General features: G+C 33.4%; 1 protein-coding gene across 1 annotated transcript; it reads right to left on the bottom strand.

Annotated features, from left to right (window-relative positions):
* Positions 1 to 8,685: 8,685 nt before the first annotated feature.
* On the bottom strand, positions 8,686 to 13,133 carry LOC147405471 (uncharacterized protein At3g27210-like). The gene is made up of 3 exons (XM_086433226.1): positions 12,590 to 13,133; positions 9,796 to 9,876; positions 8,686 to 9,466 (listed from the first exon to the last, which is right to left on the bottom strand). Exons 1-3 carry the CDS (start codon positions 12,789 to 12,791, stop codon positions 9,033 to 9,035), a joined length of 717 nt encoding a protein of 238 aa, XP_086289352.1. The 5' UTR covers positions 12,792 to 13,133; the 3' UTR covers positions 8,686 to 9,032.
* Between the last annotated feature and the right edge of the window lie 7,386 nt (positions 13,134 to 20,519).

Raw genomic sequence — 20,519 nt, 5'->3', positions numbered from 1 at the left:
TTCTTCTATATATAGAGAATGGAGGGGAGGGGATGTCTTGAAATGTCCAATTGATTTTATTACCTTTACCATATAAAAAGAAAAATCACATAATATGAACCTTACAACTCTAATAATTAACCACATTGCCCCTAGAAGAATATTTTAGTATAATTTTCATTTTTTTCCTTTTTTATTTAATAATTTAAATAAATAAATAAATAGAACTTTGAGTAGACCCACATTAGTAATAAGCTGGAAATATTACCTTTGTATTTGCTATGAGAAGTGGGTTATTAACCGTAGAAAGGTCTGCCATGGGATTCAATCAGACCCAAATTCAATCGGATAAATTAGGGTTCAGCTCTCAGACTTTGGATCCAATATCTTATAAAAAAATACGAAATCCCGAACATCAAAACATGAAATCCAATAGTTGGGATTTATTTTAGGGATACTTGATATGTCCTTGAGATATGTGTTTTATCTTGGTCATTAGATTTCATGTTTTAGCAGTTGGGATTTCGTATATTTTAACGAATTCTAACCCATTTATAAAGTACTCCTTAAATATTTAATATTCAATATGAGCATTAATTTCTCAGAAGTTATCCATAAGGACGCACTCTCACTTATCTAGTGTGTGTGATGTGCGGACGTTGCAAGTGTCCTGGGACTAGTTCTTGGATAAGTCCATGGTCTATGAACTGGGCAAAGCCCAAATATGGGCATGTCTCCTGTTTATCGAAATACCCAATTCTCAAAACAAAACAAAAAAATTACTCCTTAAATATATATATCTTTAAAAATATGCATTGCAGAACTATATTATAAATATTATCGAATCAGATTTTACCTGAATCGAACTTGAATAAATCTGAAACCAAAGCCAATAATAAATATTTAATCCAATAAGTTATGAGTTCACATCCATATCGTGTCGAACCATTATCAAATTGTTCTAGATTGAGTCCAAAACTCCAAATCCATTTGAATTCGACCTATTGACAGACCTAGAAAAGCACAAATGATACATAGGGAGCTATACAGCTCGGGATCCTGGCGTTATCAGGCTGTGTGTAAAATAGTTTGAGACCATGACATTCAAGTGTGCAATACTGCAATGTGAGGATATATGGTGATCGGTGTTACTGATACGTGTCACAGTCAAAACAATGGTATTTTTGTAATTAAAAACTCAAGAAGGGGCAAGTTTTAGATGGATTCACATTTGTGTGCATTGTCCGCAAAGCAAAAAACCTACGTAATTTTGAAAATTCATGGCTTGGCTTGCAAACTAAGCACTCGTGAATCATTGATTCTCTCTGAGATACATACACAAGTGTTTATTTTTATTTCAATGATGTGGTGGTCTTCAGGTTGGTAGTTGTTGGGAACCTAAATGACTGATTGCTTCTCTCAAGAGCAATGTTTTAAAAATCAAACCATGATGGACCGAAAATTTATCAAATTGGTCTAACCTGGGTTGGATCCTGATTCAATTTGGTTGGACCGATTTTTATTTATTTAAATTCATATATATTGTGGAGGGTAATTCTCGGACGCACTGACATGTAGCACATATGGATGGTGTCAACCCATCAAGTAGTTCGGAGGATAGACTCCATAGATATCACGAGTTAGTATAGGTCAGAAAGACAGATTTGACAGTTGTATCGTTGATTGACTGATGTGACAACCCATATCCTGACAGATCAATTGTAACTACTCTAGGACTGCCAGGGTAGTTGTAACAACCCCTACAGTTGATAAACCAAAGAGTAAGTTAACTACTCTAGGTCAACTCAACGAGGCTGACAGACAAAAAGGACAGAAGAAGATTCCTATAAAGAGAAAGGGGCAGTTCATGAGGGGGTGAGAAAAATTTTAACTTTAAGAACTCTTCAATAAAACTACATTGATTCTAACTTGATTGTCGGAGTGGACCTATTGCAGGTCCCGACGGGCAATGATTGCGTTGAAGAGTATCTCGAGGTATATATATATATACATAGGGAATTGTTCAACAACAAACATTTTGGCAAAACATTTTTCAAAACATGGGTTAGAGGTTTTGGAATGGGCTGATTTTTGGTGAGGATAATCTCTACGGTGAGGAGATCATCATCACCAAAAATCAGCCCATTCCAAAACTTCTAACCCCATCAAAAATGGTTTACAAAAAATGGACGGTCCACGATTTTTCAACTTGTAAACTGGGGCTAGAAGTTTTGGAATGGGCTGATTTTTGATGAGGATGATCTCCTTACCGTAGAGATCATCCTCACCAAAAATCAGCCTATTCCAAAACCTCTAACTCATGTTTTGAAAAACGTTTTGCGAAAATGTTTGTTGCTGAACGGGACCCATATATATATGGGAAATGTTCAGCAACAAACATTTAGACAAACATTTTAGCAAAACATTTTTCAAAATATGGGTTAGAGGTTTTGGAATGGGCTGATTTTTGGTGAGGATGATCTCTAAGGTGAGGAGATCATTGTCACCAAAAATCAGCCCATTCCAAAACTTCTAACCCATCAAAAATGATTTACAAAAAATGGACGGTTCACGATTTTTCAACTTGTAAACATGGGGCTAGAAGTTTTGGAATGGACTGATTTTTTGTGAGGATGATCTCCTCATCGTAGAGATCATCCTCACCAAAAATCAGCCCATTCCAAAACCTCTAACCCATGTTTTGAAAAATGTTTTGCCAAAATGTTTGTTGCTGAACGGGACCCTATATATATATATATATATAGGGAAATGTTCAGCACCCTAAGTTTTACCACACACTTTAACAAACGTTTTTTGTCTTACATGGGTTAGAAGTTTTGGAATGGGCTGATTTTTGGTGAGGATGATCTCTACGATTAGAAGATCATCCTCCCCAAAAATCAGCCCATTCCGAAATATTTAGCCTCATGTTTACACGTTGAAAAATCGTGGACCGTCCATTTTTTGTAAATCATTTTTGATGGGGTTAGAAGTTTTGGAATGAGCTGATTTTTGGTGAGGATGATCTCCTCACCATAGAGATCATCCTCACCAAAAATCAGCTCATTCCGAAACTTCTAACCCATGTAGGATAAAATGCGTTTGTTAAAGTGTGTGGTAAAACTTAGGGTGCCGAACGGGACCCATATATATATATGGGTAGCGTTCAAGGGCAAACTTTTTGGCAAAACATTTTTCAAAACATGGGTTAGAGGTTTTGGAATGGGCTGATTTTTGGTGAGGATGATCTCTATGGTGAGTAGATCATCCTCACCAAAAATCAGCCCATTCCAAAACTTCTAACCCATGTTTACCAGTTGAAAAATCGTGGACCGTCCATTTTTTGTAAACTGTTTTTGATGGGGTTAGAAGTTTTGGAATGGGCTGATTTTTGGTGATGATGATCTCCTCACTGTAGAGATCATCCTCACCAAAAATCAGCCCATTCCAAAACCTCTAACTCATGTTTTGAAAAATGTTTTGCCAAAAAGTTTGCTAAAAAGTTGGCCATTGAACGCCCCTATATATATATATATATATATATATATGGTCCCGTTCAACACCCTAAGCTTTACCACACACTTTAACAAACGTGTTTTGTCTTACATGGGTTAGAAGTTTTGGAATGGGCTGATTTTTTGTGAGAATGATCTCTATGGTGAGGAGATCATCCTCACCAAAAATCAGTTCATTCCAAAACTTCTAACCCCATCAAAAATGATTTACAAAAAATGGACGGTCCATGATTTTTCAACGTGTAAACATGGGGCTAAACATTTCGGAATGGGCTGATTTTTGGGGAGGATGATCTTCTAATCATAGAGATCATCCTCACCACAAATCAATCCATTCCAAAACTTCTAACCCATGTAGGACTAAAAATGTGTGGTAAAACTTAGGATGCTGAACATTTCCCATATATATATATATATATATCCGTGGACACATAAAATTACTCATAAAGCTACAACGTTTTTGTCTTATATGGTTAAAAAGGTTCAAAATGGGCTGATTTTTTGTGAGGATGATCTCTATGGTGAGGGAATCATCCTTGCAAAAACTCATCCCATTCCAAAACTTCTAACCCCATCAAAAATGGTTTACAAAAATTGGACGGTCTAAAATTTTTCAACTTGTAAACATGGGGCTAGAAGTTTCATAATGGGCTGATTTTTGGCGAGGATGATCTCCTCACCATAGAAATCATCCTCACAAAAAATCAGCCCATTCCAAACATTTTTGTGCATATAAGACAAAACGCGTTGTAGCTTTATGAGTAGCTTTATATGTATACGGATCCTAATCCATATATATATATATGAACAGCGTTCCTAAGACTCATATTGGGACTCACATTGCGACACACCGTTTTGTCTTATATGGCAAAAAATGTTTAGAATGAGCTGATTTTTTGTGAGGATGATCTCTGTGATGAGGGGATCATCCTGGCAAAAAATCATCCCATTCCAAAACTTCTAACCCCATCAAAATTGATTTACAAAAATTGGACGGTCTATAATTTTTCAACAAAAATTGGACGGTCTAGAAGTTTCATAATGAGCTGATTTTTGGCAAGGATGATCTCCTCACCATAGAGATCATCCTCACAAAAAATCAGCCCATTCCAAATATTTTTGCCCATATAAGACAAAATGGTGTGTCGCAATGTGAGTCCCAATATGAGTCTTAGGAACGCTGTTCATATATATATATATATAATGAGAGAAGGTGGAGTAGATATGGTTTGACACCAACATTTAGATCTCACAAATGCCCCCACTTTTACACTTAAATTTAATATAATTAGGGTCATTTTAGTCAAAAATCAAGAAAGTTGCAACCCAAACGATTATAATCACAACGGTTAGTTTTCAAAATTGTGAAAACATCATTTTTATTATAATCTTCAAAAACTGTTTAATCTATATTTTAAGGGAAATGTTCAGCACCCTAAGTTTTACCATACACTTTAACAAACGTTTTTTGTCCTACATGGGTTAGAAGTTTTGGAATGGGCTGATTTTTGGTGAGGATGATCTCTATGATTAGAAGATCATCCTCCCCAAAAATCAGCCCATTCCGAAATGTTTAATCCCATGTTTACAAGTTGCAAAATCGTGGACCGTCCATTTTTTGTAAATCATTTTTGATGGGGTTAGAAGTTTTGGAATGAGCTGATTTTTGGTGAGGATGATCTCCTCACCATAGAGATCATCCTCACCAAAAATCAGCTCATTCCGAAACTTCTAACCCATATAGGACAAAACACGTTTGTTAAAGTGTGGTAAAACTTAGGGTGCCGAACAGGACCCATATTTTAAATTACAAATAAGTCTTTTTGATAAATGTGCTTTTGCACATGCCATCTAGTTTTTATAAAGAAAATAACATTTATAAAATCTAATCACTAATGGTCCACCGACCCAAGTCAATGTTGTTGAAAATTATGGTTGAACTTGATCGGACCATTGATTCGATCGAATTTTTAAAGCTCTGATCGAGAATGTTGTTCCTGCTTTTAAATGTCACTGGTTGGGCCAGGTTGGGAATGAACTCGGGCCCATGCCCAACCTGACCTTGGGAGTGAAATGCTCAACACGAACCCAACCCAACCAAGTCGGATTGGTCTGGTTAATTCATTCCTCATGTAAAAGAATTTACAATTATTTATCCTAAAAATGTGTTTCGGAATTTTATATACATGAAATTATAAGCAAATTAAAGAAAAATAATTAAAATAATCATTTTTATTTATTCTTAATCGCAATTTTCAACAAAAGAAAACATTTAAAGTTGTAATTATCATTTAAATAATTATTTATTTAATAAAAATAATCACACATTATTTTTTATATAGATTAACAAAAGCATATACATTGAAATACAAATTGTGAGTGATAAAGAAACCAAGATATAAGAAATAATTTAAATTATAATTAAGAACTGTTTGATTATAACTAGTTGTAAGTTATTAAAAGGATAGTAGCAACTCTGGCAATAACATTCCATAGCAAGGATTTAAAGAAATGCAACTCAACTATGGATATGGGTTGAATGGAAATATGACTAAAATATAGGTAAGAGAGAAGTCATGATTGACTCTTTAAGGGACAGTCTTATTAAATAAATTTGATTTACTTTCTTAATGTCAAATTTAGACTTAAATGAACGAAAGTTTTATTTTAATAAATTTAGTTTTCCTATTAAAAAAAGAGTAATTAAAATAAGGGACTTGATAACTACCATTAATATATAACACTTCGAAGGCACTTCCTTTTCAAATATTTTTGAAAAAATTACTTAAAAAACCCTCGTGGAAGGGTTTCTTTCTACATAATCCCTAAGTTTTGCGTGTTAGCTTGACAAGACATTTGTAGACTTTTTCTTTCTAAATGGAACCTTGTACTGTCGAGTTCATAATTTTTACTGTTGAACTCAACGTTTTTTTATTTAGTGTCGAGTTCACATTTTTTTTACTGTCGAACTCACCACTATTTATTGTCAAGTTCACCACTTTTTATTTACTGTCGAACTCAACGTTTTTTTTAATTATTTTCGAGTTCACCGTTTTAAAAAAATAAAAAGTAACGAACTCAACACTGGTACAACCAACCCGTTTTCAATTTTCAAGTTTTTTTGACTAAAATACATGAAAAGATCGACTAAAAACTTGAGATAACAACTTGTTTAAATGATTTCAACCCAAAAGAACTATTATTGGTTGATTTTCATACCAAAACTAAGAGAAAAAAAAGTGAAAAAAACCTAATTTTTTACATACATCTTCAAAATGTTTGAAAATGACTTCTTCTTTCTTAAATCCTTTAAAACAAAGTGGAGTCTCTGAAACTCGATTGAGGTGTCAAAAGTCTATATTTTTTTTATGAAAACGATGAGTTCGAACAGTTAAGACATTCAATCATGAGAAATGTGGGAGATGTCCAGGGACCATTTAGAAAGAAAAAGTTTACTAATTAGTGGAAAAAATTGAATTTTCCATCTCATGACCTCCGCTTCGTAAGGCATGGCCTTGGCCATCTCATGTTTTTGACTTTATTTTGGCTTTTGTAGGAAGTTGAATGTTAGTTGCTCACCAAATGCCAAAAAATTGCAATAGGAACTTTTTTTTTTTTAAGGGATGGGGAGAGGAGCCCTTATTTATTTATGATTTTTTTCAACTGGGGTATCCGAACTTATGCTTGACTAGTGGGACCGGGTGAGCCAGAGCCTGGACACACACCAGGTAAGTGAGGGTACTCCCTCGTGGCTGGCCTCGAGGAGCCACTACTCACGCTGGGTATTGAACACTCAATTTGCAAACTCTCACTGCTTATTGGATTCGAAATTGCCAATGAACTAACCCTTTGGGATTAGAGATGCCCTTAGTTGCATCCCCAACTTATATCAATCGAGGAGTGGGAATGCAATAACGTGAAGTTCCAAAAATATTGGAAAATTACTTAAAGGGACTTCTTTCTAAATAATCCCCAAGTTTTCAGCGGTTGCTTGGCAAGACATTTTCCGTTAAGCAATGAAATTATGGGTCCTGATTCTCATTTTAGTGAAATACATCAACATATTGTGCATTAAACCATTATCTCGAGCAGGTGCCCCCTGAAGTCCAACGAAGAACTTTGATTGAACCTTATGACTGAAAGACATCATTTAAGTGCATCCTCCTGAGGAGCTAAACCACTCAAAGACTCGTCTCTTAACAGCTTTGTTTGTGCACTTCATCTAAAATGTATTCTCCAGAAAATGCTGTATCAGTCTGTTCGTCTTTGATGAATTTTCAGTGGGCTCTCAAAATAATCCTGAAAATGGTAATTCCCATCTGTTATTTACCACCGTGGTCATAAAAATGTGAAGAACATGTATTGACCCCACATTATTCTTGGGCAGTTTTTTGTCCAAAATTTGCTACACACATTAATGGCATTTGAGTCATGGTTTTCTGGCACCCCCTCTGACATACACCCCCATACACTCCCTGACGTGGCATGGGCTAGAACCACAGATCTTTTTCCTCAGGATACACAACCGCACATCCCCATGCCACTTCAAGGGCGTATAGGAGTGTATGTCAAAGGGGGCATCAGAAAATCATTATTCATGGCATTTAGGTGAGACAAGAAGGCGTCTCTAGTCAGGTTGTTGTTAGCATAGTCCTATATCACCTGGGTACTCTGGGGATGTGCAATGTATAAATCGGGGGCAACCCTCTCCTTGCAAGCTGGTTTTCAAGGATTAATTAGGCCCATAGGCTTTAACATTGTATCAAAGCGGGGTGTACCTCAGGGATGGATTTGGTTAATATCTCCAGTCATGCGTTGAGGGGGAGAGCCAAGTGTCTCCAGCCCTAGCTATGAGGGGGAGTGTTAGCATAATCCCACATCACCTGAGTATTCTTGGGATGTGCAATGTATAAAGCAGAGCCAACCCTATCCTTGGAAGCTGGTTTTCAAGGATGAGTAAGGCCATGGTACTATGGTCAGACTTGGGTCTAAATGTACTCTGCAGATCATGCACAACTACAAAGTTAAAATTTGGGAGATATTCCAAAGAAATGGACCAAATCAGAACCGTATGGAAGGCCTTGTAAACGTGGATCTTTTGGTTAGAAGCAATTTGGGTTTTGTCCCAATACATACAATTTTCTATCCCTTTATATGTCTTCTTGTAATCAGAAACAATAAGAATGCATAATTGAAGAGAACTTTACATTTGAAAACATACCTATTTATGTATAATTGCCTGACATACAAGCATTTTTCTCCATCACAAGGGCATTCGAAGTCTGTTTACAGAGAGAGTACCCATCATTAACTTATAGATACAACTTTATACAACCCTTTGAATGCAAAAAATCTGCCAAGTTGTCTGAGAAAACGCAGATATATATAAGCACCCTTTACATGGATCTTTATGAAACACTCTGTCCGAAAGATGGGTATCTTGGAAATTGTAAATTTGAATGTCCTACATTCTGGCTTCTTCAATTTACACTAAACCATAAGTAATCCTTCAACTAAGAAGCAAACGGAAATCAAGTTTTAGTTAACCTCCATTATGGCTGGGCTCAACCTCTTTCTTTCATTTGAGCTGCGGCTAGGAACAAAACTTGGCATGCAACATTGGATGGTCCTTGCCGATTTCTCTTTCTCGGGTTTGAAATCTCTATTTGGGGTTCTTTCGCTACTGCAGACGGAATTTGCTCCCGATATATATGGGGTACCATTTGTAGATTTCGGAGGCAGAGGAGGTTTGGATGCCTTAACTTCCAGCTTTCCATTGGCTTGGTCATCACAGAAGTCGTCGCCCCCAAAACTCTCTCGGAAGAGATCCGATAGTTTCTTTTTCTTATCGGTTGGGGGAGGCTTGGGTATGGTCTTGGGTGCTCTGTCCATAAAAAGGGATTTATTATGCTGAGGAGTTCCTATGAAGTTGCTCTGATTGTTTGGAGTATTGCCACGAGATGGGGTAAAATCTGCATAGAAGACAAGAAGATAAATCATAATGAACTTAATGGTTTCAACAAATAGGTTAAAAAGAATGGGAAACGGGAAGTCTTATGTCTGTCTGATGGATACAAAGCATTTGAATCCTGTGTTCCACATTATAAACTTGGGCCAACCAATAAGTAAAAAACCTTATGTAGGGTGATCTTACCTCCAATTTTTTTTTCCAATGAATTAAGGGTACAATATACAATTCATGATGCGTGTCTCTGTTGTCATAAAATATACCACAATTTTTTCCAAATAAAAATGAAAAAGAATCCAAAACATAGGCATAACCAATGTAAAGTGATCTAACCTCCATTGACACTGAAGAAATCATCTTCACAGTCTGATTCCAACCAAGGCTGGGAATCAAAGAAAGTCTCCTCTTTACTACCTGCAAAGTCATGGACATTTTTTAACTTGAAGCACCAAACAGGTTTAAAAAGCAAGTAAAAAACATATGTTAAAATGCAAATCAGAGTTCTCTAAGGCTGCGCTTGGTACATTACAAATCATTTGCATTTGCAAATGGTTTGCAATGAATGATTTACTATTGCTTGCTAGTTGGTAACCAATGGAAAATCTCTTGTGAGTCTTTTTTCGTGATTGGTTGATCTTTGCAATAAAATAATTCATTGTGATTTTGCAAATGATATGTGGTTGTGCTGCAAATTATTTGCTTTGCTGAAATTTCTTAAGAATTTAGGTGATCCATGCAAATTTCATTTGCATTGTGTAACCAAGCACCAGTAAAATTGATTTCAGAAAATTATTTGCAATTGCAAATGATTTGCAGCATATCAAGCATGGCCTAAGCTGCAAATGATATAGAGTTCTCTTCAAAATTGACTTTCATACATGGTGACTAACTGACCACTAATCTCACCTGCTAGCCAGAAATAAGGAAAGATGGCACACATGTAGTTGGTTGGGACTCGGCATTGACGGATTGTGCCTAGGTGATCTCGTGGATCAAAATTTATTTTGGTCAAATGATTGAAACAATCTGGCCCATTTCACTATTTTGGATGGTCGAAAACTATCAAGCGAAGAGTCTGGAAATAGATCCAATAGTCATGATCTTCCAGTGAGAAAATATCTTATCGAGTATATCTACTGTGTATGACCTATAATATCCTGCATCAGTATCATAGTGTTGTGAAATTTCCAAATACAGACCCTAATTAGTGTGTGAATTTCTAAGAGCACATAGTGTATCCCAAGTTTGAGAAAGATACTCACTAGGCATCCTAGTGTATTCCTAGGAGTTTCTGATAGTATTGGAGGCATTCTTAAAACAATATGATCCTGTCTTCAATGGTGTTTCCACAATATTTCCAGAGAAGTTTACCCAATAGAGCCCAAAACCATTGTCACGTTGTTCAATCTATCATTTTAGATTGGCCCTCCTCTTACAGCCTTGAAAATGTGCTCCCTTTTTCATTAGTAAGATGGTGGAAATTCACCTTGCTTTAGAGAAAATTTTGGACCTCTTTTATAAGTTAGGGAATTTGGAGCGTTCTCCCCACTCTCGCACACAAATATTCTGAAGATCAAATCTCATAATAAAGCTAGATCAAACAATTTTTTGTATGAATTTTGTATTTTTTTTTTTTTTTGGGGGGGGGGGGGGGGGGAGAGAGAGCAATTAAATTACATTTCCATAGAAAACTATTCAAAAGTAATAGACCACTTAACAAACACTGATCATCTCCTTTCAATCCACAAGAGAAAAGTAATTTAAACAGTAACCACAGACCATACCGTTTCTGGTGAACAATACAACGTGAATTGCTTATCAATTTTGTATATTTTCAATCTTCAATCCTCCTATGAGCAATGTTGTCAAACAGCATATAATATGTTGTGTGATCAGCATATGTGATCTCACAATAGCATATGCAGTTGCAAAGTACATTTCTTTTTAACATAGGAAAAAAAAAGTAAGGAAGAATATGCAATTATTACGATAACTCTAGAAAAAAAAATTGTAATCTTTTACTACCAATTTCATTAAAATTTAATATATGTGCAAGTTTAAAATTTATGTAAGAATGCATAACCTCCAAATTTTGAATAAGAGTATTGAAATAGGAATTCAAGAAAGTAAATAGTAAAGAAATAAATTATAGTGGTGCAGGAACTGGGGGATGAGAATGGGGTATTTATAGGATAAAATAGGTTTTAAAAAAATAACTAATGCTCCAATTGTCAAGTTTTTGACTATTGAAGAAATATGCAATCACATACTTCATATGTAATTGCATATTGTAGCATAATATCTCAGAGCCCATGATAGAATATACAATTTAGTAACCAAAAATAGCATATTTGATCACATATTACAAATATGTTTATGAGAAAATAAGGTTGAGCCACAAGTACCATGCACCATAGGTTCTTAAAAGTCTTGAGCAAAGTTCACAACTAGTCGATCAAGGACTCTCAATAACAATGGATCAGTGGCATTAGGATGTAGCCAGAGCTCTCTCAGAATTTAAAACATATTCAACTAGAATAGAAACATTCACATTGATTGTATTAAAATCTTGAAATAATGTAGAAAATAAAATAAAATATCAACAGACAGAACAAAACTATAAATAAGTAGGCCTCCCAATTGGAGCCAAAGACTTTATAGGGCAAACGCACTCTTTAATTAAAAATATTAATTAAAGAGTGACAAATTATCCTAAATATGGGATTATAGTGTAGAAAAAACAATGAATAAATAACAATTAAGCCAAAAGAATCTCAATTTCACCAAATTTTTGCAGAAATAAAAGAAAACGAAATTCATCCGCCATCAAAAACAAATACCCATCTCTGGGTTCTCTTAAAGGTACTTAAAAGACAAGTCAGGCATCAATTAGAACCATAGATGAACAAAAGGGCACCTATAGAACAGTTTAAAACTCCAAATATATATTTAATTTGATGCACCTAAACTTCAATAATCATCTAAAAATGAAAAAAAAAAAATACAGAAAATTAGCAATCACCCATCAAATTTTTCAATAAACCAATCAAAACAAGTCATCACTCTTATAATCAGAACCATTAATTCAAACTATAAGAGAATGAGTTAAATATAAACAAGATTATACCAAAGTCTCGAAGACTCTTCACTGACGGCCGTGGTGGAGACGACTGAGACTTGAAACCGAAGTCAACGACTTGGTGTTCACCATTAATCGGTTTTTCATTGATGGGTGATGGAATCAAGAGTTTCTCAGTTTTAGAACCGATTGATAATCGCATTTTCATGGCTGAATCTGGGTTTTTATGGACTGAAACACAAGAACCCATGTTTATGACTTTAAATCCTTTCCACAAAGAACTTCAAAACCTCTCTGAATCCTGCAAAAGTTGCAGAAGAAGAAGAAAAGTTGGGGTTGGGGTTGGTGGTGTATTTATTATGGAAAAAGATAGTAGAAAATTCCTTGGAAGGAAAATAGAGAAGAGGGGATATTGGGCTTGAAAGCGAAGTAATAGTTTTTATTTTTTTTTACAGAAAGTTGGGGTCCAAATCCTATTTGGAAGAAGGAAGAAAAGTTTTTTAGGGTTTTTAATCTGACTTGGAAATAGAACAGAAAAAGCTGCATGTAGCGCGTTGGCTGAGCTTTCATGTGCTCTGCATTGGCAGAGCTGTTTAATTTTTGGCGGTTTTTGACTCATTTTATACTTCTTTATGTATACTAATTATTAGAAAAAATTACTTAAAGGTCCCTGATGGAGGGATATTATTTTAAATAATCCCTAACTTTTAGGACTTCTCTTGATAATTGATTTAATAAAAAAAATTATTTCTAATCGGTCCATAGACCTCAGATCTCGCGTTTCTCACGATTGAAACGTAAAATATGCTCTAATCGTTTGAACTTGCCATTTTCATCTAAAAAATTGAATTTTAAACATCTCAATCAAATTTAAGCGATTTCATTCTCACATTTAGGATTTGAGAAAAAAGATTAAATCATTTTCAAGTATTTTAAAGATGAATATAGAATATTAGTGTTTTTTATTTCTTTTTACTTCCTTTTTTTAATAAAAATCAATCAAATCTGATTCTTTTGATTTGAAATCATCTAGACAAGTTGTTATGTCAAGTTTTTAGTTGATATTTTTTGTGTATTTTAGTCGAAAAAATGAAAATGAATGAGTTTATAGTCTCGAGTTCGACAATTTTAAAAATTGTTGAACTCAACAATAAAAATGGTGACCTCGATAAAAAATTAAAAGTGGTGTGCTCGACAATAACTCCCTTAAGAAAAAAAAAATTCACTATATAGAGTATTAAACAACCGCCCAAAATTCAAGGACTATTAAGAAAGAGAATTCTCCATGAGAGACTTTTAAGTAATTTTTCCTAATTATTAAGTACTATCTATTATTATAAAAAAAAATATTTCTGATTAGATAAAAGACAACATAACCTAATTTAGTAAAAGATGGTTATGTGTAGGCATGGTGTACCAAAATTCGATCAACCATTGATTATCATCTATTAATCTATGATCATGTTCAAGATCCCGTGATTAAGATGATTATTAGCGTTCATTTTATTATAAATATCTCAATCTCGATCATTGGATTTTATGTTTCAAGAGTCACGGAAAAGTGACAAAAGCATACTAATAAAATGTCGAATGTCTAATGTCTAATAATAATATAAGACAAATCTACATATAAGATTTTGATATGACATTGTCGAATTTTATGGATAAGGGCCAAGTTTTGGTGACTCAAGAGAACACATGATTCTCATAACGTAAATGCAAAAAATGATCATAATGTATACATATCTTAATAACATGCATCTTAGTAAAATATCATAAATGACTATTCATGATAGATAGTCATATGTTTATGGATAGTCATTTTGAATATTCGAAGGGTATGTACAATCATGATATTTAAAATAATTTTTTATTAATATTTTAATATTTTTGTAATTCAATCTAAAATAAAGATGGATTGTGCATTGAAGACCCATAAAATTTATGATGACTTTTTAAAATAATAGTTGAAGGATGAAGAGTACAAACTTACTATCCAAAATAGATATTGAAAATCTCACTCTCCAAAATGAAGTGGGATGGATAGTGCATTAGTGACACGTATTTTGGATTTATCTCTTCAAAATGGTTATTGAGAGGGGATGGAGAGTGTGTTGGGAGTTGTTCGTATACTTATCCATAAGATAAATCCCAATTATTGGATTTAATGTTTATATGGTTTTTCCCCAAAAGTTTATTCCATGTAAAGAGTGGTTCAGATTTAATCTTTCATGTTTCTCAAGAAATAATTTGAATTTTATTTCATTTTCTCTCCTCCTTTATCAAGATCACCCCTTCAATTTTATTGCATTTTCTGTTCTACCCATTTTTTCATAATATTCCTTCAATTTTATTCTCTTTCATCCCTCCCTCCCTCCGACGTGATAACATGTCCATGTTCATATATGCATTTTACTCGTATCTCGTAAAAATGTATTTACAGGTATGCACGCCATCACGTCAAGATGTCCCCGTGTGTCTCCCAATAAAGTCGATCCAATATAAATCTTTTCAATAATACCCCTGCAACTTTAGTATTTTAATCATTTAACCCTAAAAATGATAATAAACTATATTATCATAAAAATAGATAATTTTTATCTGTCAAATTATTAATTTAAGATTTTTGGAAATTAAATAAATTATTTTATATTTTTATTTAAATATACGAAATCTATCTTGGATTTAATCCGATACAATAGGATTGAATCTATAGATATCGTACTACCAGTAGTACGATATCCTCACTCTGTCTTAAATTGGGAAAGTAATAGCGGAATAAGTTCCAGAGCTACTTTTGACAAGAGTAGGAATTGACCAATGATTACTGTAGCTCTATTTCCTGTAGGAAGGGAATGAGTGGTTGATCATTTTCCTTTAGAGCTGCTATTGGCACCTCAACTTTTACTTATTACACTTTAAATTCTTGAATTATTTATCAATCCCAATTGAATGATAATAGATTATATTGCCACACCAACTTTTGCTATATCAACCCAATTCATATGTAAGTGTATGTTTGGTAACACTTCTGAAGTCTGAATAGAGATGGCCCACCTTTAAATTTCAGACTTCATAAATTTTATTTCTATTTATTTCGTTTCAATTTTCAAGTTTTATAATCAAAATTCAAAAGTTTTTAACCAATGATGGGGGGACGTAAGATGAAACTTCTGAAGTCTGATTTCTATTTTCTGTATTTCAAACTTCAGAAGTGTTATCAAACATAGTTTAAATCACCATGGAATTAACACATTTCTTACGGTGCTATTAGGAAAAGTTGTTGTGGCAATAGAATCTCTTAGATAAACACAAATTCTTCAAACAACACTGAAGAGGGTAAAACGATATCTCATCGAGACCTTATACGTGTCTTGTTGAGAACAAGAATTGGAGAGTAGAAAAAAAAAATTACAAAAAGCAAGTAGTACACAAGATAAGTCAATAATTCAAATATGTCCATGAGAAGAGTAGGACTTGGATCGAAGTCTGCTCTGACTAATAAGACATACCAAATTTGAATATCCACACAATTCTTTACCTTGCTCGTCAAGCTCTAAAATTCTAGGACGAATTCCATGATTTATAGAGTACGATAGGGAAGGTTCCATTTTCTAAGTAAGATCCCCATAATCATGGGATCTTACAAGATCAAATCCTGAATTCAGGGAAAACTCTAATTTTGAATGTAGGATATATAATAGAGGAAGGATCCAAGGAAAAAGATCAAATTATTATCTTAACATTAAAAAAAAAAAAAATTCCTTAACTCAAAATATTTCAATAGTTGTTTATAAATAATGATTAGGCTCAAATAAAATTTTAAACCCAAAAAATAGAAATCTAGCTCATACACACACAAATAAAAAAGAAAAAGAGCTTCTATTGATACCCAACTTGTACTTATTCTCACCCATTCACATATTTTATTTACTTTTAATTGGGTTGTAATAAGTTAAAGTTGGTGTGGTAAGACCAACTCCCATATTTATTTATTTTTTTAAACTAAGAAAATAGTGTTGACCTCACCCAAACTCTGAATAATTGATGGAAATAATCAAAACGCCTTTGTTTTCAATCTCTAGCTATTATGGCTTTTATCTTATGTTTCCACCAAAAATCAATCATTTTCAAGTTCTTAGGTATATTATATCTAAATTTTTATTATCTCATTTTCAATCTCCTGTAAAACATACTTCTTCTTTTTTTCTTAAACAAAAAAATCCATCATATATTAACTGTTCAAAATGTTTATATTTTTTTAAAGTTTGATGAGTGTAGAGACTTCATTTTGAAGGAAATATGAATTTTCTAAAAAAATGATGATCATGGAAATTGGACTCTTCCATTTAAATGATTGCATCTAAGGGAATATTGAAAAAAAAAATGTGATTTTTAACCTAATTTTAAAACTCGTTGAGTGAACTTGACGTAATTGATTTTTGAGTTGCCTCGACCCAAAACTTGATGGAACCAACTCATCAACTTCATTGAACTATATGAAAAAGTTGCTTTTATCAAAATATTGAATTCTAAAGGAAATACATATTCATACCAGAGTCGTGATTTTCTAACTCCCCCCTCTACTCTCCTGACATGGCATGTACATAGAACCATAGATATTTTTTCTCGGGATAGACAACTGTACATCCCTATAAATATGTGTAGTTTTGTATTTCAAAGAAGAAAATTTATAGTTCTACGCACATGCCACGTTAGGAGAGTAGAGGGAGAGTCAATTTATCATTCTTCTTCATACTATACCTAAAAATTACATTTATTATAGAACATAAGATCAAAGATGAGGGTATGTAGGTCATTTTTTTATTGATCTCTTAAAGAAGACCAAGGTCAAATATATCTATGTATAATATTCATCCAAATGTGGAGTCAGACTAATTTACCAATTAATTTAGAACGTAACGGGTCGCAATTAATTAGATTCTAAAAACAAATCAACGTTACATCAAAATAAACTTTTTGTCTATTTCGTTGTTGTTCAAAGAAAAAGCAATATGTCGGCCCACAGGAGTAACAAGTGGTTCATTTAATTATTTATTTATTTTTTAATCAACAATATCCACCAAATGAATGGCTACAATTCACCTGAAAATGACCTAACTTATATTCTAAAAAATAGAAACAAATAAATTTATTTATTTTTGTATTTTTTATTTTGTATTATGGAACTTTTTTTTGATGGGTAGTTTTATGCAACTGAGTCATGGTGGTCCAAAAAAAACATTTAAATATCTACAATAGCTCATCCTTTGTATCGACCGAGATAACTTTTTATATGAATATAAGATCAATGGTCATTATAAGATTCGATTTGATAATCTAATGAGTTGATTTTGGATCAATCGTGTCTTCGTACAATAGTCGTTGGTCTGGTAAAATGCGAGAATTATCTATGTTATATTATAAATTTTCTTTAAATAAATGAAATTTATTTATATTTTGTATATAAAATCACAATTCTTATGAAAATTATTGGATTGATCCCAAATCAACCCCAAGCCACTAACAGCTCTACTCACAATGAGAAGAATGAAACTTTATACTTTAATCGATAGGATTTGAGATATGAAACTCACAAAAGGACTTTTTTACGACATTTTAAATTGTTTTTTAACTCAATTCTTAATAAACATGATAAAGTTAAATTAACTTAATCAATAATATTTTTAATCAAATATTAAGAATCTTAATTGGGTACTATTAAATCCTATATTAGGTCTTACGATATATTATTTATTTGAATTGAACTCATAAATTTATTTCTTTATATATATATATTATGTTTTTTTTTTGTAATCGAGGGAGTATCCCATCAAGACTCTCAAGTAAGAGTGACAGACTAATCTCCCTTGGGGGCCCCGCATGACCAACCCCATACGAGTTTTAAGGGGACGAACCCAAACCCATTAAGTGTCACACAAGGTGGTGGGAAGGGGATTCGAAGACAAGACCTGGGGAGCACACCCAGTCTTACCATTAAGCCCAACCCCGGTTGGGGTGTATATATATATATTATGTTTAAAAGTTACCAACTTATGATAATAATGTCATTTAGGATAGTTTTATAGATGATGATATCTATTAAATTATTGTATTAAAAAGATAATAAACATATTTAATTCACCAATCAAACTTTCTTTTTTTTTTCACGTTTTAGGTGGGTCAAACATGCTTTTGGTCAATGGGACCACATAAAAATAGAAAAGAGTCGTCGTGCAGGATTTTGTGTTCCACTCAGAAAATAGGACCACATAAAACTATGCTATGTTATGTATTAATTTACTTTTTTTAGATAATAAAATAATAGTAACTTCATTTAAAATATTCTCTCATATATTATCTTATTTGGGTAATTAAGACGTTCTCGGCACGATTTAATTCGTTTATTGGTTCGCTTTTATCTCCTAGATTGGTTCGTTAGCTTGGCTGGTTTATGCGTATATAAAATTCAAGTATGCAAATTATAAGTTCGTTTGTTCAATTATAATGTTAAAAAAATTCTAATTCTAAATTAAATAGAAATAAATTAATAAAATAATCTAAATTCTAATATAAACAATATAATAATTTAGTTTGATCCCCGAATCAATTAAAAAATTGCTTGGTTCACCCCAACCAAATTGTTTAATTCGTCGAACCAAATGCTTTGATTCACTGAAGCCAATAAAAAATTGGTGGGTTCGTGGTTCTCTTGATTTTACGAATCCATTGTGAACTGGTTTGACACATACCAACTCATGTTTTAGACTAGTACAATGAATTGGGTAACATAGGTTTGACATATTAGAAACCCCCTCCCATCTCACCATATAAGGGATGGTGTGATGGGCAAGTCGACATCTCAGAAAGTGGAGGTCTTGAGTTCGAATTTCACTTTAGAGGCCACTCTCAGGGATTTCTCCCAAAAATTACGTGGTGCGCATAAGGGGGAGGGGATTGCACATGCCTTGAAGATTAGTCAATGCTCTAAAAGACCTAAATACCTCGATTTTCAAAAAGGAGATAATATTCTCAATAGGGGAAGAGGATTCGAGAAAGGAAAAATGATATCTCCCACGCTTGGTCAATTAACCCCGATTTTCAGTCAAGAAAGAGAATAAGGGCTGGACAGCCCTTCAGGGGGTTGCGAGAGAGGAAATTATTATATTCACTATTCTAATAACATTAACTTTGATGTCCACAAATACATCTAAGAATTAATTCGAGATTACCCTGACATGCTTCTAGGGTATATAAAGAAAAGATGCATGGTTTAAATTTTTTTTCCTAAATAATTAAAATTAAAAAATTGTTATTGCCACACCAACTTTTACTAATGTCACACCAATTCATATGTAAATCACCAAATAATTGCCACACCAGGTGGGGCAATATTAGCTCTCTAAAATTCAAGAGTTGTTATTTTCACACCAATTTTTACTAATGCCACACCAACCATGTGCAAGGTGATTTAGTTGGGAATTGGTGTGGCATAAGTAAAAGTTGGTAGGTGGGGGGTGGGGGGCGGGGGTAGCTCTCTAAAATTATGGTATTTAAACAATTTTCTTAGAAAATATCTTTTTTGTGGACCATTCAACTCATTTTAAGTGGTTGTTAAAAAGTCAAACCAACTTGTATTGAACTTTGACCAAAGCATATGAACACAAACTGATGCCTCATCAGTAATAAAAGTTCTGCATTCATAACACATGGGCTTGTGGAGCCCACCATTGCAACATTATTAAAGAGATAAATAAGATTATTTGATATTTTAAGCCACTTCAACGATTCTCAATTTCTCATCCAAGGGTCCATTTGTTGTCTGTAGCATCATGTGATAGGACATCACACACCTAACTTTCTAGGGCATGGTTGTATGTCACTTTCATGGGCTTTATATAAACAATTAAAGAAAATCCATAAAAAAGTATAGAAAAGGTTAAATATTCAAAAAAAAAAAAAAAAAAAAAAGACTTCA

The sequence above is a fragment of the Akebia trifoliata genome, chromosome 3 (genome assembly GCF_017979445.1).
Source record: "Akebia trifoliata isolate Shusen 1 chromosome 3, ASM1797944v1, whole genome shotgun sequence".
Classification (NCBI taxonomy): Eukaryota; Viridiplantae; Streptophyta; class Magnoliopsida; order Ranunculales; family Lardizabalaceae; genus Akebia; species Akebia trifoliata.
This window is presented reverse-complemented; position numbering and strand designations above follow the sequence as displayed.